This window comes from Procambarus clarkii, chromosome 1, assembly GCF_040958095.1.
Source record: "Procambarus clarkii isolate CNS0578487 chromosome 1, FALCON_Pclarkii_2.0, whole genome shotgun sequence".
NCBI classification, from domain to species: domain Eukaryota; kingdom Metazoa; phylum Arthropoda; class Malacostraca; order Decapoda; family Cambaridae; genus Procambarus; species Procambarus clarkii.
Window position 1 is genome coordinate 47,214,325 of NC_091150.1, and position 19,566 is coordinate 47,233,890.

Below are 19,566 nucleotides of genomic sequence, written 5' to 3' on the forward strand. Positions count from 1 at the left end.
GGGCAACATTCCCGGGTGTTAAGGCCTCAATACTGAGTAAGCATCCAAGGCTGGTGTACGCAGCATGAGGTAAGAGCATTGCTGTTCAGCTTTTGACCACAGCATCGCCTAAAATTTTCAAAATACCGTATATATGTATCTGGCATTATTTAGCCATGATAGTATTACAGAAGAGCTTGACTGTGACAAAGACTGTGTACAATGTTCAGATATCGGTGAATAAATGCTGTTCAAGATGTTTACAGCGCTAGCCCCAGCACACTGCCATTATTTCGTCCATCTAAAATTTTTCAAATGACTTCTTATGTTCCTTTACAAAATAAACATGTGGAAACTTATTCATTTACATGATTTAGTGACCAGGATTCTGAAAATAGCAGGATTGAGGTGAGAATTAGAGATGTGTGTAGTATGATGGGAGGAGTAATCTTGGCGAGGGAGGGAGGGTTGAGGTAGCGTCATGTGCTTGCTGGTGTGCGGAAACATGTTATTGTCTGGAATCACTATACCAGCTTAGGTGTGAACACATATATCATGTACTTGCTGGTGTGCAGCAACATGTTATTATCTGGAATCACTATACCAGATTAGGTGTGAACACGTATATCATGTGCTTGCTGGTGTGCGGCAACATGTTATTGTCTGGAATCACTATACCAGCTTAGGTGTGAACACGTATACCAGTTATGGTGAACACAAATGTAGATACTTATATATAACGTGTATAGTAGTGTGTAATAACAGCAAAAGGATTTTGTTGGGAAGAGCCATTTAGATGAGGGAGTGAGTGAGGCTGTCGTCTGCTGTGTGACTTGTCATGCAGTGGCCACTATGCTGTTTGGACACCATACCAGCTTATTAATATAGTTATAGTGAATAAAACATGTAGATACTTATATATAACATATGTATATGGTGTAATAACACCATAAACAGTAGTGTGGGAGGAGTAATGTTGGCGAATTAGGTGAGGTGTTGAAGGAGTGAGGAGTGAGGCTGCCTGGGTGTGGCAGCCCACTCTTGTATTTTGGGCTCACCATACCAACTTAGTGCTTCGCTATGGTGAACACACATGAACATAGGTATATACAATGTGTGTGTGTATATAGTGTAATAACAGCAAAAACACTGTTTGATTAATCACAGAATATAATATACATGTCACACACATGAGCCCCATAATTTTGAGCATTGCAATGTTCAACACACTGAACTATATAAATTTCACAAATTACACATTTTTGAATAATATTGCAGCATAAAACCAGAGAAGAAATGAATGAGAAACATCAAAATAATTGTGAAACATTATATTCGCGGCAACTGCCACCCCACAGGGTGGCGGGGCCTAGTGACCTTGAGCGCTCGATTGCTCAGGGCCCATTATATGCTCAACTTCCAAGCTCCATCGTGGCTAAAGTATGTCATATACAATATTTCTTTTTTAGTTTCCCATGATCAGAGACTGCATTTTAACAAGACAAGATGAGAAAAAAAAATTTTGGAAAGAATTTATTTTCGGCGCACCACGGGGCGAGTCGTATTTTAATGCAGAGCAGTGCAGTGATTAACCTTTGTGTTGCTAAGGGCCATTTGGCCATTGTCACCTACAGGTGCATAAAAAAAAAAATCTTCTAAATCTGTTAATTTGTGTTCCCTAATCACAGGAAAAAATAATAAAAAAATCGTATGTGGCATATTTAGCCCGTTTTAGGGCGGGTAAGTCTGGCAAAACCACCAGCTTTGAACGTGATGAAACGCTATTTTCCCAGGCTGATATGCTAATGTCAGATTTTGGCATCAGTCATGTGTATGGAGTTCTTAGGGCCTACCAAGGAGCACGGCCAGAACCTGGCCCCCTCAGAGAGGCAAGGGGAGCAATCGCCTATAGAAACTCCTGTGTGGTTGGAAGCATTTTATGTCTGCCATCAACCGGGTCAAGCATCCAGAAAGGGAAGCGTCCCAAAACAAACCCCTATTCTGGTTAAAATTGCTACCAAAAACCAAACTAGTGGATAGAACTCCCCAACAGAAAACACTCAAACTAGTATGACATCATTGTCCCATCTTGAATATTGCTCAGTACTCACTTCCCCCTTCAGAGCAGGAGAGATTGCTGAAATTGAGGGCATACACAGAACATATACGGCGCGCATAGACGAGATAAAGCACCTAAATTATTGGGATCGTCTCAAAGCTCTCCAAATGTACTCACTAGAAAGAAGATGAGAGAGATACCAAATAATATACACATGGAAAATACTGCAGGGACAGGTCCCAAATCTGCACAGTAAAATAACAACGTACTGGAATGAACGACATGGAAGAAAATGCAGAATAGAACCAGTGAAGAGCAGGTATCATGGGCACAATCAGAGAACACTGTATGAACATCAGAGGTCCATGGTTGTTCAACGTCCTACCAGCGAGCATCAGAAATATTGCAGGAACAACCGTGGACATCTTCAAGAGGAAACTAGATTGTTTCCTTCAAGGAGTGCAGGACCAACCGGGCTGTGGTGGGTATGTGGGCCTGCGAGCCGCTCCAAGCAACAGCCTGGTGGACCAAACTCTCACTAGTCAAGTCTGGCCTTGAGCCGGGCTTGGGGAGTAGAAAAACTCCCAGAACCCCATCAACCAGGTATCAACCAGGTATCACACGTCACCACGCCGCTGTCTGCCCAGCGGTGACCCCCTCCCCGGGAGGGGAAAGGGGGAGCTCCAGACCTCTCACGCTGGCTATCCACCCATCAGTTCTGAGGCTTGATGTCAAAACACACGAAAAACCGCCGACCGGAGGGAGGGAGGGTTGCAGGGGAGCCTCCGGGTCTCTCCCAGAAAATGGCGTTTCATTACATTCAATGCTAGTTTTCTAGGGTTAGCCCTGTCGGCACCCTGGAGCTAATTACCCACAGAGGAAGATCTCAGGGACGTCTAAGGGATCCAGGAGGTGGCCACCACTCACACTTCAACCCGAAGCGAGACAACCGTCCGCAACTGCCAACCCAAAGCAACACAGGCCCAACCTCGTCTAAAGACTTGAACAAGGCAATGAGTAGCCAGGACCCAGTGTGACCGCCAAAATCCCCATGCTCGAATGTCCGCCCAAGACACAGACCCAAGGAGCGGCAGCAAGAGCCGCGAACTTGCGAACGTCACGGGCACAGGGAGAGGCCGCAGGCTGGCCAGCCTCAATGACCCTGCGGACGACCTAGGAGACCCGCACCTGCGAACAGGGAAGAAAGGAAACCTGATCAACCCTAAGCGCGTCCACAGACACAGAACCCGTGGAGAGCCCAGGGGAAAATGTAGATACTTACATGTAACGTGTATAGTGTGTAATAACAGAAACTCTCCCCAAAAACTGGGGACAGACGTATCCAGGAGGCGGCCACCACTCACACCTCAACACGAAGCGAGACAACCGCCCGCAACTGCCAACCCAAAGCAACACAGGCCCGACCGAGTCTAAGGACGTGAACAAGGCAATGAGCAGCCAGGACCCAGTGTGACTGCCAAAATCCCCCTGCCCGAATGTCTGCCCAAGACACAGACCCAAGGAACGGCAGCAAGAGCCGCGAACTTGCGAACCCTAAGCACGTCCACAGACACAGAAGCCGTGGAGAGCACAGGGAAAATGTAGATACTTACATATAACATGTATAGTGTGTAATAACAACAAAAGCTCTTCCCAAAAACTAGGGAGAGCCGCAATCAGGCACAAAACAAGATGCACCCCTGGCCAAACCAACAAGGCATCAACAACCCAGGGACCCCTCCGGAAAGCAGCAGTCACATTCTACACCGGAAAAGAAGAAGGCCTCAGAGGAACAAAACGATCGCCCCGATCAAAGGAGCAGAAACCCCAGTGCCGGAGGAGAGCATGAAGCTCACTAACCTGACTCCCCGAGGCCAACGCCAACAGGAAAAAAGCCCCTGAGAAACCAACCGGAACCGAAGGGGTCACAAGAACCGAGGAGAAGAAAAGAGAGAGCACCCAGTCTCACGACTAGGACGGCTCAGATGGCACATGAGAAGGCCGAAGGTGAACCAACACACGAGACAGCGTGCGGAATAGCGCAGAAGTAACATCAACACCGAACGCAAGCGGAAGTGGCTCCGCCAGCGCCGAACGGAACGAGGCGACAGTATGCGGCAAAATGACGGCCCCAAACTCTCATAAGAGAAGGAGAAGACCACACCAACAAAACACCGCCACCGAAGAAGGGACAGAAGGAAAAAGGAAGGACTGCCAAAATACCCCACACTGCCGCCACGAAGAAGTACGCAGGTGGGACACCAGCAACGAAGCCACCCGGCCACCAAGAAAAGGCGAGACTCGAGGCAGAGCCGAACGAGCCGAGGAAGAGATGGAGTTGCAGAATGAGGCATTAAATATGCCAAAACTAGAAGACAGAAGAGGTGATATGATCACTACATACAAAATAGTAACAGGAATTGATAAAATCGATACGGAAGATTTCCTGAGACCTGGAACTTTAAGAACAAGAGGTCATAGATTTAAACTAGCTAAACACAGATGCCAAAGAAATGTAAGAAATTTCACTTTCGCAAACAGAGTGGTATACGGTTGGAACAAGTTAGGTGAGAAGGTGGTGGAGGCCAAGACCATCAGTAGTTTCAAAGCGTTATATGACAAAGAGTGTTGGGAAGACGGGACACCACGAGCGTAGCTCTTATCCTGTAACTACACTTAGGTAATTACACACACACAGGGATGGAGGGAGTGCGCGTTTGTGTGTCAGCCAGGAAGATTCCAGAATCTCCAAACGCCCCCAATACGGAGAAGAAGAACCGAATTCAAATGTGGACTGATCCGTGACAGAAGCAGAATCCGGGTCTTGCAGGAAGTACACAGCAAACGCCTCCGGAACCTCCTTAGGGAAGATCCGAGAAGCAGAAAGCCTACAGAGGGAAGGAGCTGATTGATCCAAGGGCCAAAAGAACCAAACCTGGGAAGGAGCTGACCCCAAATCATACTTATACAGGGAATAGGGGTGGGGGGGGGGTAAGAAAAATCCCTCCCCCTGCAACAACAAGGCCCGCGAAAAGGGCACCAACACTCAATCGGAGTCAAAGGGGGCCTAAGGCCCCCAGGCACCTAAGTGTAGTTACAGGATGAGAGCTACACTCATGGTGACCCGTCTCCCCAGCACTCTTTGTCATGTAATGCTTTGAAATTACTGACGGTTTTGGCCTCCACCACCTTCTCACTTAACTTGTTCCAACCGTCTACCACTCAGTTTACAAAAGTGAAATTTCGTATATTTCTCCGGCAGCTTTGTTTCGTTAGTTTAAATCTATGACCTCTTGTTCTTGAAGTTCCGGGTCTCAGGAATTCTTCCCTATAAATTTTATCGATTCCTGTTACTATTTTGAACGTAGTGATCATATCGCCTCTTTTTCTTCTATTTTCTAGTTTTTGCATATTTAATGCCTCTAACCTCTCCTTGTAGCTCTTGTCCTTCAGTTCTGGGAGCCATTTAGTGGCATGTCGTTGCACCTTTCCCGTTTGTTGATGTGCTTCTTAAGGTCAACTCCTCCACAGCCCTGGGATCCTCCAAGTCAGGACCTGGGGCAAAGCAGTCCTCCAAGCCCTCTAACCCTGAAAAAAAAGTCTCGGGGAAAGGCAGAAAAGAAGGGGGCCTGCTGGTGTGACCCAGAAGCCTCGGCAGGAGGAACCGGCTCAAATGCCTCCATCACCAACTAGAACAGGGCAGCCGCCAAAACTGCCCAAGTCTCATTGCCAGCTAAGCCTCGCTCCGACTCCGAAACCTTCAGACGTTTGGAAGCTGGAAGCACGAAGGGGGGGAGGGGGAATCAGGTTGAACAACAGGGAAAGGACCAGGAAGGGTGGATAGAAACAAAGTTGAAGCTTTTAATGCCCCCAAGTCCGGGTCCCTATAACCAAAATGGGGTAGCCTCGGGGCATCCGGGTGGGCAACCAACCAACCTAAACCTAGCATGCAATGCGGATGCCGCCATTACCTAAATATCAAATATCAATGTCATCAGAATGGGTAAACTGGAGAACAAGCATGGAGCACAACTAGCAAGACTCCGGATCAAAGGTCTTCACAACAGAACAGGCAGTATGACTGTCAGTTTTGTTATGCCTACCTCTCTGGGTGTCTAACACTGGTCGATGGCAGATAAGAAAAAAAACCAAACCACGGAGGGGGGGGGGGGTTCCAGGGCCATTGCTCCCTGTGCCTCTCTGAGAGGGCCAGGTTCTAGCTCATGGTCCCCGGTAGGCTGAACTCCTATGACTAATGCCCTGATCTAATGAATTGCATATTAGCCCGATAGCTCCAGGGAGCCAGAGGGGCTCCCCACAGAAAAGACCAATACTAATACATTACATTATGTCTACACTATATACGAATATACAGGTGAAAGAGGTGTCAGCAAATATGACTGAAATATGGCACTTCCATGTGACTATGCAGCTTGTCACCCTATTGCTTACTTTGTTAATGGTGTATTAAAGATTGATAGATAATTATTAGAAAGAACCTTAACTTTAACAAATTAACTTTCAATGCTGCCACATAATCTATCTACAATTTGGAAATCACAATAAACTTACAAATAAATTTGCTCATAGCCAAATCCAAGCCAATAATGTGCAGCTGGTCGACTTGGAAAGGTACTTGCATCGTCAGACAAGCTCTTCATTATTTCCATGCCGTCTAGGATGTAGACTCGTCCAGACTGAATTCTACACATGCCTAATACAAACTGGACTGTCTGTACCTCCAAACGTTCCTTATTTCCCCATTTCTGAAAAAGTAAAACAGAAATGAGTATACTCAACAAATTGGTTCTTAGATAAGATATGATATACGATATGATATGAGAGATTGAGATAAAGATTATATTATATTAGTATTATTATTATTATTACACACACACACACACATAAGGGATAAACTATTCAACACTGGTGGTACGCGAACAAGGGGACACAAGTGGAAACTGAGTACCCACATGAGCCACAGGGACCTTAGAAGGAACTTTTTCAGCGTCAGAGTAGTTAAAGGATGGAATGCATTAGGCAGTGATGTGGTGGAGGCTGACTCCATACACAGTTTCAAATGTAGATATGATAGAGGCTTAGGAATCTGTACACCAGTTGATTGACAGTTGAGAGGCGGGACCAAAGAGCCAAAGCTCAACCCCCACAAGCACAAATAGGTGAGTACAAATAGGTGAGCGCGCGCGCACACACACACACATTGAGCTTGTATTGAGCTTTAGTACCTGGCTGAGCTAGGAATTATCACCCCCAAAAAAGAACTGGGAAACAAAGGGCTGGCATACCGAAAGGGAAACTATGAGGAGATGAATAAATTCCTATGGGATATATATTGGGACACAACTCAGAACCAAGTCCGTACAAGATATGATGGACTATGTCACCCAAAAATGTCAGGAGGCTGTAAGCAGGTTTGTCCCAGCCCGACAGGAAAAAACAGAGAAGCAAAGGAAGAATCTGTGGTTTAATAGGGAATGTATGAAAGCAAAGGAGCTGAACAAAAGGGCATGGAGGAACTTCCGTAATAACAGAACACCAGAAAGTAGAGAGAGATACCAGAGAACCAGGAACGAGTATGTTAGTGTGAGAAGAGCAGCTGAGAAAAGGTATGAAAATGATATAGCTAATAAAGCCAAGACCGAACCAAAGCTACTACACAGTCACATCAGGAGGAAGACAACAGTGAAGGAACAGGTGATGAAACTTAGGGTGGGCGAGGACAGGTACACAGAGAATGACAAAGAGGTGTGTGAAGAACTCAACAAAAGGTTCCAGGTCTTTACAATAGAACAGGGAGAAGTCACGGCGCTAGGAGAGGTGGCAGCAAACCAGGTGACCTTGGAAAGGTTTGAAATTACAAGAGATGAGATCAAGAAGCACCTATTGGAGCTGGATGTGAGAAAAGCTGTTGGGCCGGATGGAATCTCACCATGGGTATTGAAAGAGTGTGCAGGAGCACTTTGCTTGCCACTCTCCATAGTGTATAGTAGGTCACTGGAAACGGGAGACCTACCAGAAATATGGAAGACTGCTAATGTAGTACCAATATTTAAAAAGGGTGACATACAAGAGGCACTGAACTACAGGCCAGTGTCCTTAACTTGTATACCATGCAAGGTGATGGAGAAGATTGTGAGAAAAAACCTAGTAACACATCTGGAGAGAAGAGACTTCGTGACAACCCATCAACATGGGTTCAAGGAGGGTAAATCTTGCCTTACAGGCTTGATAGAATTCTACGATCAGGTGACAAAGATTAAGCAAGAAAGAGAAGGATGGGCGGACTGCATTTTTTTGGACTGTCGGAAAGCCTTTGACACAGTACCCCATAAAAGGAATGATGCATAAGATGGAGAAACAGGCAGGAGTAACTGGTAGGGCGCTCCAGTGGATAAGGGAGTACCTAAGCAATAGGAAGCAGACAGTTATAGTGAGGGGTGAGACCTCAGAATGGCGTGAAGTCACCAGTGGAGTACCACAGGGCTCGGTGCTTGGACCTATCCTGTTTCTGATAAACGTAAGTGATCTCCCAGAGGGTATAGACTCATTCCTCTCAATGTTTGCTGACGATGCCAAAATTATGAGAAGGATTAACACTTTCGTGCCATTTCCACTTGGAATTACGGGCGGTTTAGATAAGCGCTTGTCGGATCACGACGTAAATTTACGGACCGTGTTATAGTGAGTATTTACTACTCGATCGACTTGGGGTTTGTATGAATATGTTTGCCATTAAATTTTTGTTTTCTCTAATAGGCACAGTGCCTATTTGAGAAAACGGCAATGTATTGTAACTTAGAGGAGAGACTATTGAGTTGGTGACACAACGAGGGTAATCGCCCACTCCACACACTCTTGTGTTGGCCGCGATCATGATTCTACATTTATATGCTTATGTCTGTGTAGAGAATTTTATTCCGAACACTATACAAACAAAAAAAACGGTGTGAAACAAGTATAAACTTGAAAAAACATGAGCAAAGTAAAAACTTTTTACGCTCACGGGTACAAACACGCGTAAGATTTTATTCGCCGCAAATTTATTTGACGCTCTGTTGGCCAATTCTACCCATGTTCTTATAGAACTTTCTATTGCGAACACATTGCTATAAAAATGAAATACGTAGCTCGAGAAATAATGTCAGGACAGTGAAGTAAGTATAAACTTTCAAAGCGCTGCATCACAACAGTCTCGTCGCTGCTGAAATCACGGCTAACGCTTCGCCCAGTTCCCACACTCGTGCGGGTCACCCCATACCATAATTAGACATTGATAGGCATGTGTCTGGGTGGGGAATTTTATTGCGAGTTCAGTGATATCAAAATAAGCGCTGTAGGATGACTGTGAGGCTGGCAACAAACGAAAGAGTATGAACATTTACTTCCTGTTTGGGTGTCACGGCGAGTCATCTTCGTGTTTATTTACTTCGTGGTGGGATAGCAAATGCTTTGGTGACATTTTATGCATATGATCTTGTAGAGAATTTTATTGCCAACACATTGATACCAAAATGAAAAACGTAGCTCGAGAATTGATGTTAGGAACGTGAAAAGATTATACACTTTTTTGTGTTTACGCTTGAGCGCCCAGAACGCCGCGCGCACAAGGCACTTTTTTTTTTCACGAGTGCCGCGCGCACTAAAGTGTTAAGACAGAGGAGGACAGCTTGAGGCTTCAAGAAGACCTGGACAAGCTGCAGGAATGGTCGAACAAATGGATGTTAGAGTTTAACCCAAGCAAATGTAATGTAATGAAGATAGGGGTAGGAAGCAGGAGACCAGATACAAGGTATCACTTGGGAGATGAAATACTTCAAGAGTCAGCAAGAGAGAAAGATCTGGGGGTTGATATCACACCAGACCTGTCCCCTGAAGCTCATATCAAGAAGATAACATCAGCAGCATATGCCAGGTTGGCTAACATAAGAACAGCCTTTAGAAACTTGTGCAAGGAATCTTTCAGAACATTATATACCACATATGTCAGACCAATCCTGGAGTATTGGTCTGGAAAAGGTTCAAAGGTTTGCCACCAGATTATTACCTGAGCTGAGAGGTATGAGCTACGAGGAGAGACTACGGGAATTGAACCTCACTTCGTTGGAAGACAGAAGAGTTAGGGGGGACATGATCACCACATTCAAGATTCTCAAGGGAATCGACAGGGTTGATAAAGACAGGGTATTTAACACAAGGGGCACACGCACTAGGGGACACAGGTGGAAACTGAGTGCCCAAATGAGCCACAGAGATATTATAAAGAACTTTTTTAGCATCAGAGTGGTTGACAAATGGAATGCATTAGGAAGTAATGTGGTGGAGGCTGACTCCATTCACAGTTTCAAATGTAGATATGATAGAGCTCAATAGGCTCAGGAACCTGTACACCTGGCTGTTATGCCCTCCTATCCCAAGTTCTTTCCCAAGAGGCAGACAAGAGGAGCTCCAGCATATTTCAATAATCCTAAGTATTGTAGTACAGGATGATGATAGTGAGTGGTGTCCCAGAGAACATAAAGGTATAGTGCTTTTGAAAAATAGGTGAGATAACAGGAATGTGCCAAGGGAAGTGAAATAGTGGATGAGAAAAAGTTACCCCTAGTGTTTCCAGTGCAGAGAACAACATTCAAGATGGCCGCCTGCAAGAGGAAATACAAAACAGAGCTTGATTTTGCTGGATTCAGTGAAGAAAGCATTGACATAACCAGTCTATACAACAAGGTGGTAAAATTAGATACTATTGTGACCTCTCATGTAGAAATAATTAGTAAATTGAAAGAAAGTAATGACCATTTAAATAGCAAAGTTGTATGTCTTGAGGGTGTAGTGAAAGACTTGCGCAAGGATAAGACTCAATTGGAAACAAATTGCAAAGCCATGGAAGAAGAAAATAGACTCTTAAAAATAGCTTTGGAAGAAGTTAAAGTAAATTTAAACATAAATGACTACAATAGGTTAGGTAAGGAATTTCAACAGGAGAAACAGCTTTTGTCAGCACAGAAGGAGGAAGTTACACAGGGAAAAGAACAGTGCAAGAAAGATTGACAAGTGTAATAGTCAAAATATTGGAAAAAATAATTAAATCTAAATGGGTAGAACACATGGAGAGAAATGATATATCAGACAGACAGTATGGTTTTCGATCTGGAAGATCCTGTGTATCGAATTTACTCAGTTTCTATGATCGAGCAACAGAGATATTACAGGAAAGAGATGGTTGGGTTGACTGCATCTATCTGGACCTAAAAAAAGGCTTTCGACAGAGTTCCACATAAGAGGTTGTTCTGGAAACTGGAAAATATTGGAGGAGTGACAGGTATGCTTCTAACATGGATGAAAAATTTTCTGACTGATAGAAAAATGAGGGCTGTGATCAGAGACAATGTATCGGACTGGAGAAATGTCACAAGTGGAGTACCACAGGCTTCAGTTCTTGCACCAGTGATGTTTATTGTCTACATAAATGATCTACCAGTTGGTATACAGAATTATATGAACATGTTTGCTGATGATGCTAAGATAATAGGAAGGATAAGAAACTTAGATGATTGTCATGCCCTTCAAGAAGACCTGGACAAAATAAGTACATGGAGCGCCACTTGGCAAATGGAATTTAATGTTAATAAATGCCATGTTATGGAATGTGGAATAGGAGAACATAGATCCCACACAACCTATATGTTATGTGAGAAATCTTTAAAGAATTCTGATAAAGAAAGAGATCTAGGGGTGGTTCTAGATAGAAAACTATCACCTGAGGACTACATAAAGAATATTGTGCGAGAAGCCTATTCCACGCTTTCTAACTTCAGAATTGCTTTTAAATACATGGATGGCGATATACTAAAGAAATTGTTCACGACTTTTGTTAGGCCAAAGCTAGAATATACAGCAGTTGTGTGGTGCCCATATCTTAAGAAGCACATCAACAAACTGGAAAAGGTGCAAAGACATGCTACTAAGTGGCTCCCAGAACTGAAGGGCAAGAGCTACGAGGAGAGGTTAGAGGCATTAAATATGCAGTCTCCGTGGTGTAGTGGTAAGACACTCGCCTGGCGTTCCGCGAGCGCTATGTCATGGGTTCGTATCCTGGCCGGGGAGGATTTACTGGGCGCAATTCCTTAACTGTAGCCTCTGTTTAACGCAACAGTAAAATGTGTACTTGGATGAAAAAACGATTCTTCGCGGCAGGGGATCGTATTCCAGGGACCATAGGATTAAGGACTTGCCCGAAACGCTACGCGTACTAGTGGCTGTACAAGAATGTAACAACTCTTGTATATATCTCAAAAAAAAAAAATATGCCAAAACTAGAAGACAGAAGAAAAAGAGGTGATATGATCGCTACATACAAAATAGTAACAGGAATTGATAAAATCAATAGGGAAGATTTCCTGAGACCTGGAACTTTAAGAACAAGAGGTCATAGATATAAACTAGCTAAACACAGATGCCGAAAAATATAAGAAAATTCACTTTCGCAAACAGAGTGGTAGACGGTTGGAACAAGTTAGGTGAGAAGGTGGTGGAGGCCAAGACCGTCAGTAGTTTCAAAGCGTTATATGACAAAGAGTGCTGGGAAGACGGGACACCACGAGCGTAGCTCTCATCCTGTAACTACACTTAGGTAATTACCTGTTGATTGATGGTTGAGAGGCAGGACCAAAGAGCCAGAGCTCAACCCCCGCAAGCACAACTAGGCGAGTATGTACGTACGTACGTACGTACGTACACACGTACACACACACACACACACACAGATAGGAGACCAAAGGGACAGTACACAATGAAGGGGAACAGCCTACCTGTAACGATTCAAGAAAGAGACCTGGGAGTGGATGTGACACCTAATCTAACTCCTGAGGCACATATAAATAGGATAACGACAACAGCGTACTCTACACTGGCGAAAATTAGAACTTCATTCAGAAACCTAAATGAGGAGGCTTTTAGGGCGCTTTACACTGCCTACGTGAGACCCGTCTTAGAGTATGCCGCGCCACCATGGAGGCCCCCACCTGAAGAAACACAAAGAAACTGGAGAAGGTTCAGAGGTTTGCGACGAGGCTTGTCCCAGAGTTGCGAGGGATGGGATATGAAGAGCGTCTGAAGGAACTGAACCTTACGACACTAGAGAAAAGAAGGGAGAGAGGAGATATGATAGGGACATATAAAAAAATATCATATCAGGGGAATTGACAAAGTGGAAATAGATGAAATGTTCACACGTAATAATAACAGAACGAGGGGACATGGGTGGAAACTGGAAAGTCAGATGAGTCACAGAGATGTTAGGAAGTTTTCTTTTAGCGTGAGAGTAGTGGAAAAATGGAATGCACTTGGGGAACAGGTTGTGGAAGCAAATACTATTCATACTTTTGAAACTAGGTATGATAGGGAAATGGGACAGGAGTCATTGCTGTAAACAACCGATAGCTGGAAAGGCGGGATCCAAGAGTCAATGCTCGATCCTGCAAGCACAAATAGGTGAGTACGTACACACACACACCCCTTTTGCTCGAAGAAGGGGAGGGTGGGTGGAAGGGTAGCTGCTACTCGGTCCACCCTAGATGAAATTTCCTTCTATAAACATCCAAAAATTATTATGGACTTACTTCTATCTGCAGTGTTTTGTACAACTCCTTGATCGTCTCTTTCTCTTTCACAACTTGTGCATATCTTTAATTTCTTTAATAATAATAATTTAATTTTTAATTTAATTTAATATCTTTAATTTCAATTCTTTAATTTCCTCTTTGAACTTTTCTACTTCTTTATTAACGTCCTCTATGTGAGTTGTCAATGAAATTTATCTTTGCATATCCTTGCCTAACTCCATGTTAGCCTTTAGGGTTCATTGGAGTTGTTCACTGTATGAGTATTTTCCTGTAATTTTTTCATATTTTTTCATACCTCATTTTCTTGCTTTAGTTCCTTGATTCATTACTCCTGTCTCTTTTACCTTGTATGTAAAGGTGGTAATTTTCCTACCTTACTGAATAATGTTTCCTTTTAAAGTGTGAAACTCTTTCTTGAAAGCTCAATTTTTTTTTTCTAATTTAAGGACCTTTTCTTCAAACTCCTTTAGCCTGTCCTCAACAATCTCCAACCTCCCAAGAAAACTTCCTTTCCTTATATCTTGTGCTGAAAATTCTTTGAAACATTCTATACTGGTGTGCTTACCTCTTCCGTGGTAGCACCTATCTTTGTTATTGACGATCTTTTGTTTTGGAGTATAAACTTTTCCAACACAGAATTTTGACTCGGTTTCATTTATTTCTTGTATCTTATTTACTTTTCAACTTCCCTATACCTTCATGTTTCTGCCCGAAACGCTGCGCGTGCTAGTGGCTTTACAAGACTGTAATTACCATAATTGTATCCTCACATTCCTTATGTACATTCTTGTATATGCATAAATAAATAAATAAAATAAATAAATAAATGTAACCTGGGACACCACTTACAGCCCTCAACCTGAGGCAATTGCATATCCCTGGAGCCTGTTGCAGTGTGACTCCTGCCTCCAGGCACGGTGTCCCAGTGTATGTGTGTTTTGGGGAAGGGGAAGGTAGGCTTATTGGGCAAGTATGTCTAATTGGGTGGGTGAAAAATCTTGGGTAAAGTATATATACTGTACCTTGTAGCACCAAAGGCAAATTACAAATAAAACCTTAAGGTAATATTATGTGGCCTCTCATTTAATCATTTTCATCTGTTACCTATTCCTATTATTACATTTCCAGCTTAAGCCAGAAAACAAGGCTTCACATTTATAGTTATAAATAAATTAGTTACAGAATATAGTTCTTTGAGCTTTCATTTCTAATACTTCTGTTATACTCATACTTGATACTAATACTTTCCTTTATACTCACAATAGTATTATTATCACCATCCGGGCAACAGTACGCTAAACTTCTATTGAACGTTTCAATGGCTTGACGTAGCTGCCCTGCTTCAAATAATCTGCAAAGGAAAAATCTCATGTAATAAAATCTTTATTAAAATTATATACAAGTTCAAGATAGACATAAGTCGACCCTAGTATAATGCACATTTATACACCGTGTTTATCCCATGATGATTTTTTCATTTAGTAACCTATATAATTTTAATTATGTACACTATTATATAATGCACTCATGGAATGCTCACCTGTCCACTCTAGCATAGACAACCATGATTTAGCTTCCTCCTGACACATACCAACTCTCACCCCAAACATGCCTACTCGCTAACACATTCATATATATGCCCTCACTCGCTCACCTACTAAAATTGCTACAAAACCATGTGTTTTCTTGGTAAATTATATCATATATTTGTGGTGGTCCATGTTAACATACATTATGAGTGAGCCACTCCAGGTCAATAACAACCTAACTTCATTTGCTACCATTTTCAAACCCTTGTTACTCGTATTACTCTTTAAAGAGCAATATGAGTAACAAGTTATGTTACTTGTTGTAACAAGTAACATAACATAACACTGAATTTTGTTACTTGTTGTAACAAGTAACAACTCATGATACTCTCCAAAGAGTAACATGAAGGGATCCAATCCCCCATGTTACTCCATGTTCCAATCCTTACCATGTTACAATCCTTTCCAAGGCAGCAAGTGGAGGTAGACAAACCAAGTACCATCACGTGGCACAGAAGACATGCAACCCTGCAACCCGTTCTCGCAAATTTAATAAGTCAATATTGACTTATTAGTTGCGTGCATAGGTGACATACTAAACATAATAGTTTCCCTTGAAAAACTTCATTGAAAACACCGACCTTACCTAACCTACTTAGTATGTTAAAATAAGCATCTTATAGCTTCGTAATTACAATTGTTACTTAACCTATTATAGGTATAGGTTAGGTAATAATTGTAATTACGAAGCAATAAGATGCTTATCTTAACATACTAAGTAGGTTAGGTAAGGTCGGTGTTTTCTATGAAGCTTTTCAAGGGAAACTATTATGTTAAGTATGTCACCAATGCACATATTTAATAAGTCAATATTGACTTATTAAATTTGCGAGAACGGGTTGAACCCTGAACTCAGTTTAAGTGATAGTGGGAGTGAGGGTGGTGAGAGTACCACTAGGAACACTGAACCCACAGTGGTTTTCCGGTGCCTGCAGGAAAACACAAAACTTCATACCCTGCAGGTATGCCCAGGCACTGAGAATGCATCACCAGTAACGCCTAACAGAATACGCTCTTCTGATATTCGCTGCCACTGGAATGGGCAAGATAGAGAATGAAAAAAAGGGAAACAGACAACAAGACACAAAAAGGAATACAAAATTATAAAAGCCGGTTTTGGGATTTGGGCTTTTATTCGGGATTACCTGTCAATGGACAGGAAAACAATGAAAAAAAAATTGAAGGTTATGGAAACTCTCAGGACACCTGACCAAGGCAGAGAATATGAATAGGGAGGAGAGAAGAGTAGGCCAAACAGCTCAAGGCTGTGAAGCCGACTTCAATGCACTGGTAAGGTCACACAAGCCACAGTGGTCTTGCCGGCAAAATAAATCGCACCCATCCCAAGAAAGGACAAGATCAAACACTACTGACTCACCCTGGATGATGCCCACTACAAGCGAGGAGGACCTCATAAGGGGGTGATCCCCGAACATTATTACCAAGGAAGGGAACTCTAGCAGTGCAAGGGCAGTAATAAAGGACCACCCAGGGAAGAAAGCCCCAGGCACTCTCAACTTCTGGCCCATAGTACACCAAAGTGCACAGGAACAGCCAAAAGGGCAAAACTCCACTTAGCTGAAAAAACAGGACACCAGAACCAGAGCAAAAGAGAGGGCACCACACACTACTACCATCAGCAAAGAACTGAGGGTGGAGCAGCTGGCTGACCCCTGGTTGCCTCCATCCCCCACTCAAATGAGGAGGGCAGGTGGAGAGAACGAGCTAGCGCTAGTTTCATGAATTTTTTATCGCTTGGTTACACTGTTGGGAAGTTCTTTCGGCAGTTCTGAGGATGCAGTCTGACTTGTCACCAGCAGTGGTCCGTTTTGTTTCACAGACATTTTGGGTGCCTTTCCTTGGTGGTAATAGACATGAATAAATTCATAGTAATTTTATCACAAGTGCAACTGTTCACTGTGCCCCTCTAGAGGAGGCCAGGTTCTGGCTCGGAATACTGTAACCACGCGATTATCCGGGATTCGAACATCCGGAAAACGCCCTTATACGGCCAAAATCGTGACCAGATAAAGTTCTCAATATCCTGGTTGATGGGATTTTGGGACTTATTCTACTCCCCAAGCCCAGCCTGAGGCCAGGCTTGACTTGAGAGAGTTTGGTCCACTAGGCTGTTGCTTGCAGCGGCCCGCAGGCTCACATACCCACCACAGCCCGGTTGGTCCGGCACTCCTTGCAGGAAACAATCTAGTTTCCTCTTTAAGAAGTCCACGGTTGTTCCAGCAATATTTCTTATGCTCGCTGGGAGGACGTTGAACAACCGTGGACCTCTGATGTTTATACAGTGTTCTCTGATTGTGCCTATGGCACCCCTGCTTTGCACTGGTTCTATTCTGCATTTTCTTCCCTATCGTTCACTCCAGTACGTTGTTTACTGTGTAGATTTAGTACTTGGCCCTCCAGTATCTTCCACGTGTATATTATTTGATATCTCTCTTGTCTCCTTTCTAGTGAGTACATCTGGAGAGCTTTGAGACGATCCCAATAATTTAGGTGCTTTATTGCGTCTATGTGTGCCGTATATGTTCTCTGTATTCCCTCTATTTCAGCAATCTCTCCTGCTCTGAAGGGGGAAGCGAGTACTGAGCAGTACTCAAGACGGGTCAACACAAGTGACTTGAAGAGTACAACCATTGTGATGGGATCCCTGGATTCGAAAGTTCTCGTAATCCATCCTATCATTTTTCTGGCTGATGCAATATTTGCTTGGTTATGCTCCCTAAACGTTAGGTTGTCAGACATCATTATTCTCAAATCCTTGACATGCTGTTTTCCTATTATGGGCAGATTCGATTGTGTTTTGTACCCTGTATTATGTTTCAAGGTCCTCATTTTTACTGTACCTGAGTACCTGGAATTTATCACTGTTAAACATTATGTTATTTTCTGATGCCCAGTCGAAAACTTTATTAATATCAGCTTCAAGTTTGTCAATGTCTTCAGCCAAGGTAATTTTCATACTGATTTTTGTGTCATCTGCAAAGGATGATACGAAGCTGTGACTTGTATTTTTATCTTTATCTGATGTGAGAATAAGGAAAAGCATCGGTGCAAGGACTGTACCCTGCTGTACATAGCTTTTAACTGCACTTGGACTAGATTTCATATGGTTGACTGTTACTCACTGAGTTCTGTTTGACAGAAAACTGAGTTCTGGAGGGGTTACGAGGAAGAAGGTTGTCCTAACAATTAAAGACAAGTTACGTGTTATACACCTCAACCAGTGCGGCGTCACAGGCAAGCCAAATGCCTTCAACAAGTGAGATGCCACAGGCAAGCCAAGCACCTTCAACAAGTGAGGCACAAGCAAGTGCCTTCAACAAGTGAGGCCTCACAGGCAACCCAAATGCCATCAACCAGTGAGGTTTCAGCAACTGGCAGTCAAAGCTAACTTTCCTTAACCCTTAAACTGCACAACACGTCATATGAAGTGTTGAGTAACCTGCTATATATTGCGCATCACGTCATATGACGTTTTGGAGTACTACGCAAGATTTAAACGGCCCGCGGATACACGGGGTTCACCTCACCTTCATCAGGGCTCTTGTAAACAGACGCCATTTTTTTTTTTAAATCGTGGGCTAAACTTCCGGGTGTTAGGGGCCTCAGTATTGAGTGAGCTACCAAGCCTGACGCACGCAGCATGAGCTCACAGCACTGCTGTTCAGCTTGTGACCACAGCATCGCCTAAAAATGCCATAATATACTTGTTCATGTTATTATGTAGCGATGATATTATTACAGAAGACCCCTGACTGTGATAAAACTGACCAGGGTTCTGATAATAGCAGGATTGTGGTGATATTTAGCGCTGTGCGCCATGGAGGGAGGAGTAATGCTGTGGGAGGGAGGGTGGTGGCGTCGTCTTCTGACTGTGTGTGGCCACCTTTTATTGACTGCACTCACCATACCAGCTTAGTGGTTCGCTATGGTGAACACAAATGTAGATACTTATATATAACGTGTATAGAGGGTATAAACAGCAAGAAGAGACGGTTGGGAGCCGCCAATTTGGTGAGAGCGGTGGCGTCGTCCTCACGACGCCACCGCGCAGACGACGGTGTTGTTTACTGGTTACCACGATGGTCTTTGGGCACCATACCAGTTTACTTGTACAAGTATGGTGAATAAAACAGGTAGATATTTATATATAATGTGTGTATATACCGTAATAACACCACGAACAGTATTGTTGGAGGAGAAATATTAGTGTGTCTGGCCTTGAGGGCAGCAGCCATCAGCTGACTGTGTGAGGTCCTACGTCTTTGTGCCTTTACTCGCC

General features: G+C 43.4%; 1 protein-coding gene across 2 annotated transcripts in view; it reads right to left on the reverse strand.

The window, feature by feature from the left end:
* The window catches only part of LOC123773290 (E3 ubiquitin-protein ligase TTC3), a 241,840-nt gene that overhangs the window by 150,297 nt on the left and 71,977 nt on the right, over window positions 1-19,566 (reverse strand). For both annotated transcript variants that reach the window (XM_045766935.2, XM_069307431.1), the window contains exons 13-14: window positions 14,938-15,028; window positions 6,611-6,804 (exon numbers count right to left, since the gene is read on the reverse strand). In XM_045766935.2, coding sequence (XP_045622891.1) covers window positions 6,611-6,804; window positions 14,938-15,028 — 285 coding nt within the window. The remainder of the gene's footprint in view (window positions 1-6,610; window positions 6,805-14,937; window positions 15,029-19,566) is intronic.